General features: G+C 45.1%; 3 protein-coding genes across 3 annotated transcripts; all 3 read left to right on the top strand.

The window, feature by feature from the left end:
- Nucleotides 1-5635: 5635 nt before the first annotated feature.
- On the top strand, nucleotides 5636-7679 carry F5891DRAFT_1195717 (uncharacterized protein; the record flags this gene model as incomplete). Its single annotated transcript, XM_041368180.1, has 11 exons — nucleotides 5636-5767; nucleotides 5821-5904; nucleotides 5958-5981; nucleotides 6029-6130; nucleotides 6181-6276; nucleotides 6328-6760; nucleotides 6810-6862; nucleotides 6909-7082; nucleotides 7136-7312; nucleotides 7369-7553; nucleotides 7619-7679. The coding sequence occupies 11 exons, from the start codon at nucleotides 5636-5638 to the stop codon at nucleotides 7677-7679; spliced, it is 1521 nt and encodes a 506-aa protein (XP_041219605.1).
- An 843-nt stretch (nucleotides 7680-8522) lies between these two features.
- On the top strand, nucleotides 8523-9703 carry F5891DRAFT_985376 (uncharacterized protein; the record flags this gene model as incomplete). Its single annotated transcript, XM_041377582.1, has 6 exons — nucleotides 8523-8633; nucleotides 8683-8947; nucleotides 9003-9067; nucleotides 9161-9220; nucleotides 9251-9533; nucleotides 9585-9703. 6 exons carry the CDS (start codon nucleotides 8523-8525, stop codon nucleotides 9701-9703), a joined length of 903 nt encoding a protein of 300 aa, XP_041219604.1.
- A 1710-nt stretch (nucleotides 9704-11413) lies between these two features.
- Nucleotides 11414-12456, top strand: F5891DRAFT_985375 (uncharacterized protein; the record flags this gene model as incomplete). The annotated part of the gene is given in 5 exon segments (XM_041377581.1): nucleotides 11414-11573; nucleotides 11715-11768; nucleotides 11811-12076; nucleotides 12129-12220; nucleotides 12240-12456. The coding sequence occupies 5 exon segments, from the start codon at nucleotides 11414-11416 to the stop codon at nucleotides 12454-12456; spliced, it is 789 nt and encodes a 262-aa protein (XP_041219603.1).
- Nucleotides 12457-12787: the final 331 nt, after the last annotated feature.

The following is a 12787-nucleotide window of genomic DNA, read 5'->3' as shown; positions in this document are numbered from 1 at the left end:
TAGGCCTGGCATTCACACACCTGAAAGTATATATCCCCGTCTGTGGCCCATCATCTCAGCACCATTGTGTTCCTGGCTATGTATGGCAGTAATGGCACCCATTACACATCTAAGCTGCTATCACTGCGCCATAGCATCTTGCTGTTTTTTGGTTACCTTCATCCGTAGACTCCTTGCTCGAGTGACACTTTTTGCTCTAGTTATCTACCCCACATGTCAGTGTCCCATTACAGTTGCATTTGCGGGCGCACTTTTATGGCGCAGAACTACTTCATTCAACATCAACACTCATGCTTGATGACAAAAAAGCATCTTTCGTTGGCAATAACCTCTTTCAAAGAGTTTGTAAGCCGTAGGAAAAAGCTACGCACCTCCAAGGATGAAACTGTCGTGGTATCTTTGCGCACCAGCCCCTCACCCGCGAGTGAAGTCAATCCTTCACCACCAGCGTTTCAACGTCCCGAAACTGTGATGTCTGCACCATGAGCTTCTGAAGAATTAGGTAACCATGACTGTGAAGGAGGTGACATGGAGGAAGGGGAGGACATGAGTCTGGCGCAGCGCAGACCTAGGTGTCAGAATCGACAGTTGCTGAAGAGATTCAGAGATGTACTACCTCAACCTCCATCTACTGTTCCCTCAGAATTGCACGACCTACTTCTGGAATCAGTCGGATCTGTTGTCAGTGCTGAAACCCATCTAGCCCATCCAGTCCGTGCTGTGTTCCGCACTCCCCTGAACATCTTTGGTCTAGTTCGCCAATACGTATCCGGTAAACCAGCATCTCACAATCTGGAAGAGTACATAACGAGCATGGACCTTTTGTTAATTTCTGGCATCCCTCAAGTCAATGAGTCCTTCCAGGAAGGTGTTACTTCGAGCAATAATTCTATCTACCACCCCTATCCCAATTGTTCCTCCTTTCACCTTGGTGATTGGTACTGGAACCAGGGGGTACAAAAGTTTCAGGCGGCTTATACTAAACTCTTGGGGATTGTAGGCAACAGTTCCTTCAATGCTGCCAATGTGAGCTCTACATCCTGGAAGAAAATTAACTCAAAACTGGGTACAAATGAGTATGATGAGGGAGAAGGGGAAGAATGGGAAGACAAAGACGCCGGATGGAAGAAAACACCGGTCTCCATTAAGGTACCTTCGTCTCACACCACAGAAACACCAGGTCCTTGGGTTTATGATGCAGCACACTTATATCATCATTCGCTCATCGCTGTTTTGCGGGAGAAGCTAGCCAATCCTCGAGATGACAAACTGTTTCATTATGAACTGTACGAGTTGCGTTGGGCTCCTCCCCACCTGGACGCTGAGGTCTCCATATATGGAGATCTATACACATCCCCAGCTTTCCAGGAAGCTCACACCAAACTGCAAGAATTGCTGGGAGAACCTGGCTGTAATTTACCTTGTGTTGTAGCTGGCCTTATGTTTTGGTCTGACACGACGCAACTTACTTCATTTGGCAATGCCAAGCTATGGCCTACTTACATATACTTCAGCAATGAGTCCAAGTACTGCTGTTGCAAGCCATCACTCAACTTGAGTAACCATGTGGCTTACTTTGAGACGGTGTGCCTGTCCGCATTTACCTTTAGTGTATAGCTAATCTCACCATACCAGCTCCCAGACTCAATCAAAGATTTTATGAATGGGAAAGGTATGACTGCTGAATGCGCAACGCACTGTCGCAGGGAATTCTACCACAAGCAGTGGAAGATCTTGCTCGATGACAAGTTTCTTGAAGCGTACGAGCATGGTATCGTCATTTGCTGCTGCAATGGCATCAAGCGTAGGTTCTACCCAAGAATATTCACCTACTCTGGAGACTATCCAGAAAAGTACGTGATATCCTTGTTGCATTGGATGACATTCAATTCTGTTTCAGGGTACTTCAAAACCTGGGAGGGTGTCCGTGTCCTCGTTGTCTCATACCCAAGGATCAGATTCAGAATATAGGAATGCCTCAAGATCGACAACAACGCAAGACTCTGGAGCGTGACGATTCAAAAAGACGCATGATGGTTGATACTGCATGTTCACTGATTTATGACAGGAACTTAGCAGTCGGTAGCACATCGATAGAAAAAATTCTCAAACCACAGTCCTGGGTGCCTACCTCCGTAAGACTTGGATTCCCGTTAGTGATAACAGCTAACCCTATTACAATAGAATGCATTCTCTGACCATCTTGGTCATATGGGTTTCAACATCTTCTGTGCACTCATGGTAGATCTATTACACGAGTTTGAGATAGGCGTGTGGAAGATGCTTTTCGCATCTGCTCCGCATCATTGTTTCACATGATAAATGTCTCATCCATGAATTGGACCGGAGGTATGGCTCATCCGAATGAACTTGCCTCATTCAATTGAGCTCTCCCACTAGATACAGGCAGACTCCGACGTTTGGCCAGGCTACCATTCGAAAATTTTCATCCAACTCTTCGGACATGAAATGGATGGCAGCTCATAATTTTGAGGACCTCCTTCAGGTATGACCTCCAAGACCACCATTGGAGTCAGATAGAGCTGACGAAGTGTGCAGTGTTCCATCCTTGTATTTGATGGTCTTCTGCCTGGACCACACAACACAGTCATCCTCCAGTTACTGTTTACAATGGCCCATTGGCATGGGCTGGCTAAGCTCCGAATGCATTCTGACTTAACCCTAGACATCATGGATCAAGTGACTTCGGCTGTCGGCCGGCAATTTCACAATTTCAAAGCTAAAGTTTGCTCCACATATGAGACTCACAAACTTTCCCAGGAGGTCAAGGCTTGCGCCCAATGAAATGCAAAGAAAGCTGCAAAACATAAGGGCAAGCAAGCTGCTCATGTTACTGAGCAAGTGGAGGTGTTAGATAATGTTGTCAAAAACATACGAAAAAAAAGGTTTTTAATTTCCAGACATACAAGTTCCACACCCTGGGGGATTATGTATCAACAATATGTTGGTACGGTATGGCCGATTCTTACAGCACCGAACCAGTCAGTCCTGTCATTCATATTTGGACTTAGCTGACCGACTTTCCAGGGCGAACTTGAATATCATTCGCCCAAGGCCAGATACCGCTGCACCGATCGCAGGCTGTTTGTGAAACAGCTCACTCAGATTGAATGCCACCAGGCTCGTATTCATCATATAGGCAACAGAATTTTTCATCATCCCCACCTCGAAATTGCAGAGTTAGTGAGAAGCCCAGATGCCCACCACCACATTGGGCTCACACAAAAACACACTGTACATATCGGATCCTTCTTGCGTGGTCATGAAGGTGATCCGGCGATTAAGGTTAGTCTAATGATACTTGTGCAAATGACCTTGCACATCCCTTGGCAGAACTTTGTGACGAAACTCAAGACTCATCTCCTCCACCGAGTCAAGAAATATCCTGTCAGCAGATGAGAATGACATCAACACAATTATCCTCAAAGACGATCGAATTTATCAACATAATATTGCCAGGTTTAACTTCACTACGTATGATGTTCGTAGAGCCCAAGATGTCATCAATCCATGGACCTCCCACTGTAACGTCATGGTCCTGAGTGGCGACAATGATATAGAGTCCCAAGGTCACAGGTTTGTTTATGGTAAGGTACTGGGGATATACCATGTCAATATAATCGTGATCGGAAGGGGGATGGTTGACTACACTCCACTCCAAATGGAGTTTTTATGGGTGCAATGGTATGAGCCCATAGATGAAGTCTCTACATGGAATACATCAACTCTAGATTGGGTTAAATTTCTGCCCTTGGCAGACAAACATTCGCTTGACTTTCTGGATCCAGCGGATGTTATCAGGGGTTGCCACATTATACCATCTTTCGCCAGCAAAAAGAAGCACTTCCGTGGACCAGGTGTGTCAGCATGTGCAGGGGACAAGGATGATTGGCAGGAGTACTATGTTAATCGGTAAGCAAGGGTCACACATCACTTGTGTCGAGCTCATCATTTTCAGTTTCGTGGACCATGATATGCTCATGTGTTTCCATTTTGGCCTGGGAGTTGGTCACATTTACTCTCATCACCGCACTTCGGAATCTGAGCCTCCGAATGGAGCCAGCACATGACCAGCCATCATTGCACATGCTATTGAAGTCCCCATAGACCACCTCGAGGTCATTGAAGGTGACGAAGAAGATGAAGAAGATTCTGCATCTGAAGACAATGAGACTTCAATTTTGCATGGCTCCAGCAATGAATCACTATCATCTCAATTTGATGAGATGTACAATAGTGAACTAGAACTTGATTATGAGAACTAAATCCCAGGCCTTATCACATTACCTCATAGATTACTATCTAAGTCCTGTGGGCGGGTGTTGTGATGTAATACAAGACCGATGTAGAGAATCATGCCTCTCATGGCGTGATATGGTAGTTTTCACCAAGGAGTATACAGCACGAACTCATAGCATTACTCTGTGCGCTACCCGCAGCTATCTCTATATGAGGCGCAGCTTTCCCACGCAACGCGCGCCATGCGCGCACCATTCCCGCGCTTCACAATGTATACGGCGCGCCCTATAGCGCCAGCCATCCAGATGCATCCATCCACTGTCCACCAAGCTCCCTAGTATGTATATTTCCATTTCCTTTATTAGCATAGTTCCACCTTTATTTTTATCATAGTTTCTCACTCATATATATTTTTACATACCTACTCGGTAGCGCTTCGGCTCCGCATGAGCGCGCTTAGGCGCGCTATATAAGCGCTAGCAGTACATACTACACAGGACCTACTTTTCCTACTTTTCACTTACTAGTTACTACCCACTTACTACTTAGCAGAATATAGTAGAAAGCTATTCCTTTACATTTTGCACTCTTATATCTCTTATCTTGCTTTATATCACTACTTAAGCTTAGTTTCTCATTTCCGCATACGCGCGCGCACTTTCCCGCGCTTCGCGCTAATACGCGCGCGCGTTCCCGCGCCTTTGTACCTTGCGCGCTTTCTCGCGCTTCGCTTAAGCGCACACTTCTAGATCCTTGCTGCACTCACTTCCCCTATAGGGTCGAACGCACTTGCTTCTCAAGTAACGCAGACTAGGCAGCGCGCGACCTTACAACTTTTACAGATACAGTCAGGAGCTTCTTTTGTTCCTCATTGTATAGTTGTTTCTACACCGAGATACATACCTGTGTGATGTTGCACATAATAAGGCATAAGGCATTCACCCTAATATAATGCTATGATGGCGCACGTAATGAGCCCCTCGATGGCGCTGCGATGGTCCATTGGCATTCTAAGCCACATGTGATACAATTTCAAAATAGGTACGTACATGTGTAACTTGAATACCTTGTGACTTGCTCTAATGCCCTACACAGTCTCCTGTCTGTGGTTACTAGTTGCCATTTCCTGTCTAATGTCAGGTAACATTCAGAAATTTGTATGTATGTAGTTCCCCGCTATTTGTTCTTTGGTAGTGTTCTGATGGCCAATTGTCATCCTATGACTCTTATTGACGAAGTAGCTTAAGTGAGGTATGTATTTTTCAGCCTGAATGCATCACTTTGTGACTTGTTACACTCAGTCACAGTAATCCGGTTACTGGTAGGAGCCCTACATAAATACGCATCAGCATTGCTCGTATTTTCCTTAGCCAACATGTCTACCTCCTTCAATCATGCTTCCTCTGCATCGGAGCGCATCAACACCAGTACGTTGATCACCATAGTGGACAACAACCATGATGTGATTCTGTTCGAGCCCACCTTCAACATGCTTGTGTCGTTCTCAGTAAGTGGTTTGCGCCTGGCGAAGACGGAAAATCTTACTCACCGTCCCATCAGAGTGTCCCCACCATCAACATTGAATTCATTGGCTACGTCCTGCAGTACCCGAACCCAGAACAGCCAGTGATATATCCTCTATATGTGAGTATCTATTTGTTTTGCCAAATTATTTCATATCTTTATTATGCACATAGTCTCCCCCTCTTGGCCTCGACGCTGTAGGTGATTTTTTCCATGGGTCCCACACTATCCTGACTTTTTCCAGCTCAAGAGCCAGCTTGCCGTAGTTGGTTATTTGGAAACCCCCATCGTGCATAGCTCGGCATTGGAGCTCCCTGGATTTGAGGTTCCATTGTTTGCTGCAGTAGTAGGCTCAATCCCATCTAACAATCCCACTGGCACTCATTATGCATGTAGGCACAGGCTATGGAAACCACTATTCCTTTTTTGAATTTGCGGTGGGTGTGGGGCAGGACTGGCCTTGACACTGTACTTCATGGTGTTTATCACTATGTATGTCTGCCTTGTACTTTTAGTATCTGTTCTTGCACTGAATTATCATAGATGGATGTGGCTCGTGCCCATGAGTCTGAAGTCAAAGTGCACCTCACGGCGTACCCTTTCGGGAACTATGTCTCAGTTCCTGGTATTGATACTTCGGTTGACAGATTGACAATCGCCCAGATGACGTGGATCGGCTCCTCGGCCATGACACTCGACACTCCTCACACCACTGTGGGACACCAGCAGCCACGCCCAGGCAAAAAGGTCCAAGCTGTGCACAGTTTGCACCAAATCATGGAGATGTGCCTGAATTGGCGCAGGGCTCTCGCATACTTGCGTATGCTTCTGAGGATCGCTATTTGTTGTGGTCACTGTGATAATCCCCATCTCCTCGTCAACGTGGATTTTTCTATGCGTCGATTGGAGCTCATTCGCAGCATTTGGCCTGAATGCCTTTTACGCGCTAATGTCGCCTCTGAGGACTTGGAACCAGGTCAGGAACTCAATTTCTCTAATATTTGCATATGCTGAATCCTTCCTAGTGCTAACCAAAGTCACACAACTTCCAATGTCACACAGTGATGTCTTAGTGCTCGTATGTTGTCTTTTGTTCATTTTTATCAGGTCTTATTCTAGGATAGGCTAGTCCATGGGTTACGCAGTTCCTGTATGACAATCGTCATGTAGTGGTCAACAGCATGGATGACCCTCGTATCTTTGGCCTGTGTGGTTTCTTTGGGTTAGCACAAAGGGGGATCATTGTTGACCTGCTAAAGATGCTCATGTATCCCCATGCACATATGCTCCCAATTGAGGTGAATATTCTCCAGACTTTACCTTCGCTATCCAACACTTATTTTGCCCGCAGATTAATGGTTTCGCCACATTCCTCATGCATCAGATTGCTAAAGAGCTTATTTATCACATGATCTTCAGGACCACATCGACGTGCTGCATCCGATTTACCATCGCTGACTTAGAGCCTGCTACATTCAGGACTGTCGCCAATCCACCAGTGGAAACATTGGCCTTGGTGGGATCCAGTGTCAGTGCCTTTTACTCCGAATCTGGATGTACTGTTCACATTTTTTGTTCCATTAGTGTTACCAAGCCCTTTGGGCAAGACTCTTGTCCCTCTGCGGGGCAAATGAGATGATGCCAGATTATCCTAGCGCGGCTCAAATACACAGCGAACTTCGCGAGATGGCTGTCATGCTGCTCCAGCAGGAGAATGATCTGAACATTGCACGTCTCAGAGCTGAGTTAAGACAATTGTGTCTCATAATGTGAGTTTGCTTATGATACAACGGAATATGGTCACTGTACTACTTCTAATGAAATGGACATCCAGTGAAATGGATGTGTACCGTATTGGGCAGTCAAATGCTGCCAGGCCGTCCAATGCTGACTGATATCTAAGTTTGTCATGGTTCTATTTGTAACACCTGCTTTTGAAATGTACAGGTTTGTGACCATTGGACTGCAAACCTTGGTTATGATGTAAAAATTGCGGACAACCAAATGTAATCTTTAGTCTGATTGTAGGATGTCTGCCAGATACCATTGACTCTGCTATCATGATGTCACCATGCTTCAACCCATACACATATGCCCACAATTCCACCATAAGCATTCTGTTCTGGATCAAGGCTATAAGTACTGACCATGCGCAATAGTAGGCACTATCACCACCTTGATACAGTTATATAAAAGCATAGCTTAAAGCAATAAACTTCTTTTTGGTGTAATTTTTGATTCTCGTTTAAGAGTTGCTCTATCCATGAAATTGATTTTGTAGACTGCAGTTGTGATATTCCTCATGCCGGGTACAAATCCAACTTCTTAAAATCCTTGCAGCTCTTAAAAATTAGCAGGTCGCTCGATCACACCCAATCCCTGCCATAGTTGGGAAAGGGAGGGGTGCTGCTATCCTGCGGTGTGTACCACATTCATTACTTGCATTCGCATGTTCATCCACGTCCGCCATTATTTTGCAGACCCGCGAGGAAGGCAGCCAAGACTCGGACTTGTCGTAAAATTATTTATTTATTTATTATTTTATCCATTTAATCTAACCTATCATGTTTTTAGAGTTTGATGGCCATCAGCCATTCCTGTACACCACTCGCTTACATGTCATTTACCACCTCAGCGACAATGCATCACCCAGATCAAATATAAGCAAACCTATTGTGGGTTGTGTGAGTGTTCATCGATCGTAAGAATAACACCTTAACCTCCTCTCCAATGTTGACATGCCAAATATCAATTCCACATGTGAAACTACTTCCAAGACTAATTTTCTTGGAATTGAACAGAATGAGACAGCCCTACTAGCTTGGCTCCAAGCCGAGGGATGTGACATGGTAAGCTCGTTGGTGCATCTTCAAGTACTTTTTCTGATTTCATTTCTAGCTTCCAGACTCTCTCTTGACCACAGCTTCCATACTATCTGGATGGGTCAACACTCATGATATCACAGCTCTCCTTGACATGAGCCTAAGAGAGATCACAATGCAGACACAGCTTCAGCAAGAGGAAGATATGAGTTACACAGGATTCCATTCGCAGGGGGCATGTTTGAAGGAAGACAGGATGCATCGAGCTCAGATGGAAATTTCATTATTTAGTAATGCTATTGCAAACTTGTGTGAATACCTGGAAACTAGAAATTACCCAAGTGAGCCATGATGTTCAATGTACTGTGCCCGGTCCTCATGAAATGTTACTAGCAGTTAGCACACAGAAGCCCCCAGTGAACACTATTGCATATGCAGAGGCATCCCCAGAGCTCAACCCGGTCAGCCTCGATCACTTTGAACCTTCACAGGTCATTTGAGACAAATGCAATGCATGGCTCCATGCACCATCCCATTTTCTAGACATCACACAGGTTGATTCCAATGCAACTGGAACACTTGGTTCCCTGAAAACAGCAGAAATTTCTCCCAGAGTAAGTCCTATCTATGCTATGGTGAACTAGGGTTCTGACACTAGGCAGTCTAACGATCAATTTCTTTCCCTCCCTCGCTCATTGAAAGCTTGGGTTGACAATGTCACCTATCATGCATACATGAATGCGACCTTTGCAGAAGCCAAGCCCCTTTACATTCACGACAATGATAGCTTCAAAGCAAAGGAGCAGAAAACCCATGAGGTTCTTAAGTCCGATATCTATATTCTGGGCCTAAAGAAGCAATGCACGCAATCTGAAGTGGACATGCTTTCCGAAGCCATATCACACATTTCTGAGTTTGGTGATGACGGTGGGCAGTAGCTTATACTTTCATTTTCTCATACTAAGAATCTCTTTGTAGCTACATCTTCTGTAAGCGCTGTGACACATGCATCACTTTTGCCTGACGACTATATCGAAGATCAGTTTGACGATTGGGTGTCGACCTCGTATGGCTCTTCCGATATTGAATTTTTGTGATCCTCTTGGTTTTACTTGTACTCCCGGTATGTAGCTATTCTCCTTCTACAGTCGAAGTCTTTGGTATACATCCACGATAACTATCACTGTTATATGGTATTCTCCATCAGTTGGCTGTATGTAAGTTGGACTTCATCTATGTTATTTGTATTCCTTACTTGTGATAACAACTGCTGTCAGTTGAGCGCGACATTTTGACAAAATTAACGAGATTTAAAGCCTTGAGTTCCTGTGGGTAGCAAAATACAAACTAGACTGCGCAATAGTGAGATCATATTCGAGCCAATTTTATGAATGTACTCATGTCATCTTTAGCAGAAAAAAACCCCACAATCTCAGGCCCTTGTTGGAGCCATTGTAGGTATATTCGAGGGTAACCATACTTCCATATCTCATCGGTCACGACTCTCCCTCACCGATCTAAAAAGCCTATCTCACCACCGCCTCAAATTCACCTGGGTCTTCCTCCCCAACGGGAGACCATACTTCCGCCCCCCGCTGTCCGTGACGACTCTCCTTTGCCTCTCAACACCTGTCATCTCACAATCTTCCCCAATCTTCCCTTCACTGGATCATGGATATCAGTGCAATCAGACATGAAAGGCGAGGTACGCACCATTTACTAGTTCGCACTAGCCTTGGTCTAATAGTTACTTTCTGCGAAAGCGACCCTTCTATCCCGGCCTTCAGCCTTTCCTTCAAGCCATGAAATCCACATGCCCGCTGATGTGATTTGAGTGCGAGACTGAGATCAATGCAGATATTGAAGCTACTCACAGCGTTTTGTGGTCCCATAGCCGCTTTACTGATTCAATGACTTGGATGTGTGTGCTATGCTATGACCTTGGAGATACTAGTTGCGGAGTGTTACAAGTGGAGTCTGTAGATAGCAATATGACATGTTGCTCACGGACTCCCAGTATACCAATCACATTTGCAGCTGTATCGGCATATACTAGTATTTCCTACCATAAGCCATCATCTGTGACTACTTATTATCTTTCTTAACTCATTTTCTTCCTGACGTGTCTACTAACTATTGGTACTACCTCACATGACATACTACTATTTCGCTAATGTGCTACTAGGTAGCTCATACTGGACTCTCCATCAACATGTCCGATCATGGTGCTCGAACTTCAATTTGAACACATGCTCTGAATCACCGCCGCCGATTGGGTCACAAAGACCAAGGAGCAAGTTGTTGAAAGTTGTAGTATGCTATCACTGGCTAGTAAGTGTGCACACGGTGCAGAGACCATACAGAAATGCATGGCAAGTGACACATTTGTATCAAGGCTTTACTATACTTCATGATCATTTTCCAGAACATTCTGAGTCATGCAGATATTCCACCTCAACGAAGGCTTCACTCACTTGATATTGAACCTGTCATCGAAGCAGCACGAAGGGCCAATTTCAAATGACAAAAATACCAAGACAGACTTCTTTAACTGATCCAATGGTAAGTCTGGAGTTCCTAATATCATGCAGGCTACAATCCTCACCCACATCTTACTCAACTTTCATGGAAGAATGCAGCGTGCTCTCTCGGAGTTGGCTTCTGTACTTCTTCTGTTTCTGGTATGTCGACTTCAAACTTGTTCTTCACACACTGATAGAACAACTCAAACAGAACCACCATTTACCGCGCGTTTCATCGCGTCCAAACTTCTTCACACTAGAACATATAACTGGACTGCTCTTGTCATGTCCCAGCTTGTCGCTGAGCTTCCTTGGAATATCACAAGTTCAGCGATATTCTTTTTGTGCTGGTACTGGACCATTGGATACCCCACAGGCCGGGCTGGTTACTCCTTCCTCGCCCTCTCCATCGCCTTCCTGTTCTACTATACCACACTTGGACATGGTATCGCATCCATGGCACCAACCGCTCCAGTTGCATCCATATACTTCACAACTCTCATGATCTTCATGCTGATCTTGTGAGACGCACATTTTGAGCCACGCCAGCTCATGCTAACAATCTACCAGTGATGGTGTCGTTCAGCCGTTCTTCGAGCTGAACTGGTGGAAATGGATGTACAGGGCCTCCTTGGTCAAGGTTCATGAATGATTTCTTGCCGAACAATTGTACTTATATTAGTCCTCCTAGCTGTTGGCAGTCAAACCATTATCTGCTCCTCTACGGAACTAGTCTCCGTCAACCTGCCGATGGGTATGACTTGCAGCGAGTACATGGATCCGTTTCTCAAATTCGCTGGTGGCTACCTCACAAACCCTGGAGCTGTAGAGGGCTGCCAGTACTGTCCCTACAAGACCACAGACGAGTATATGTACTTGAGGTTCAACATTAAATATAGTGATCACTGGCGAAACCTGGGCATTGTCTTTGGATTCGCTGTGTTTAATGTGAGACACTGTCAGATTTTGCTCAGATCTGATGCTGATGTTCCTTCTGTAGATCATTGCGATCTTCTGGCTCACATATTCTATGCGCATTCGCAGTGTTAGCGTGTTTACTTCTCTTAAGCAGAGGTTAGCTCGTGGCAAATTGTAAGTGCTTTGCTTGCAGTACCAAATATACTGAGGTGATCTGGATAGACCTTCGCGATACACCTAGTGATCCCATTGCACTAATTGAGAACTCAATGCACTACCGTATCAACTTTGTGGCAATACTCTGGCAAGCACCTTTACTTATCCACCTACACACAATGTTGACGGTCTCATCTAGTGGTCACGTCACGGAGTGGCTCATGCAAGCACTGCTCATGAGCCGAATAGTTTAAATGTTCACTCAGGCTGTACTTGCAAGTTTTTTGTATGTTCGATAAAGCATTGTCCGGTCGTATCTTAGAACTTGCAGGAAAAGCAACAGCTGGAGAAGGTTTGTTTCAGCACGTCTTGCCATTGTCCAATCATTCCTGTGCGTGAAGGCTTATGAAGAAGTCTCTGAGGGGAAATTTCTCAGATGATGATGTTGAGAGTGTTGGTGAGTGCGCCCTCATTTGTAAGTTTTGTCTCTCCCCCACCTCACCGACTTACTTTTAAAAAAATCTCAACAGACTCCCAGTCTGGCACTATTTTTCCTATCCTCTGCACTACCATTATTCTCTGTCT

The sequence above is a fragment of the Suillus fuscotomentosus genome (genome assembly GCF_016647785.1).
Source record: "Suillus fuscotomentosus strain FC203 chromosome Unknown F5891scaffold_86, whole genome shotgun sequence".
NCBI lineage: Eukaryota > Fungi > Basidiomycota > Agaricomycetes > Boletales > Suillaceae > Suillus > Suillus fuscotomentosus.
This window is presented reverse-complemented; position numbering and strand designations above follow the sequence as displayed.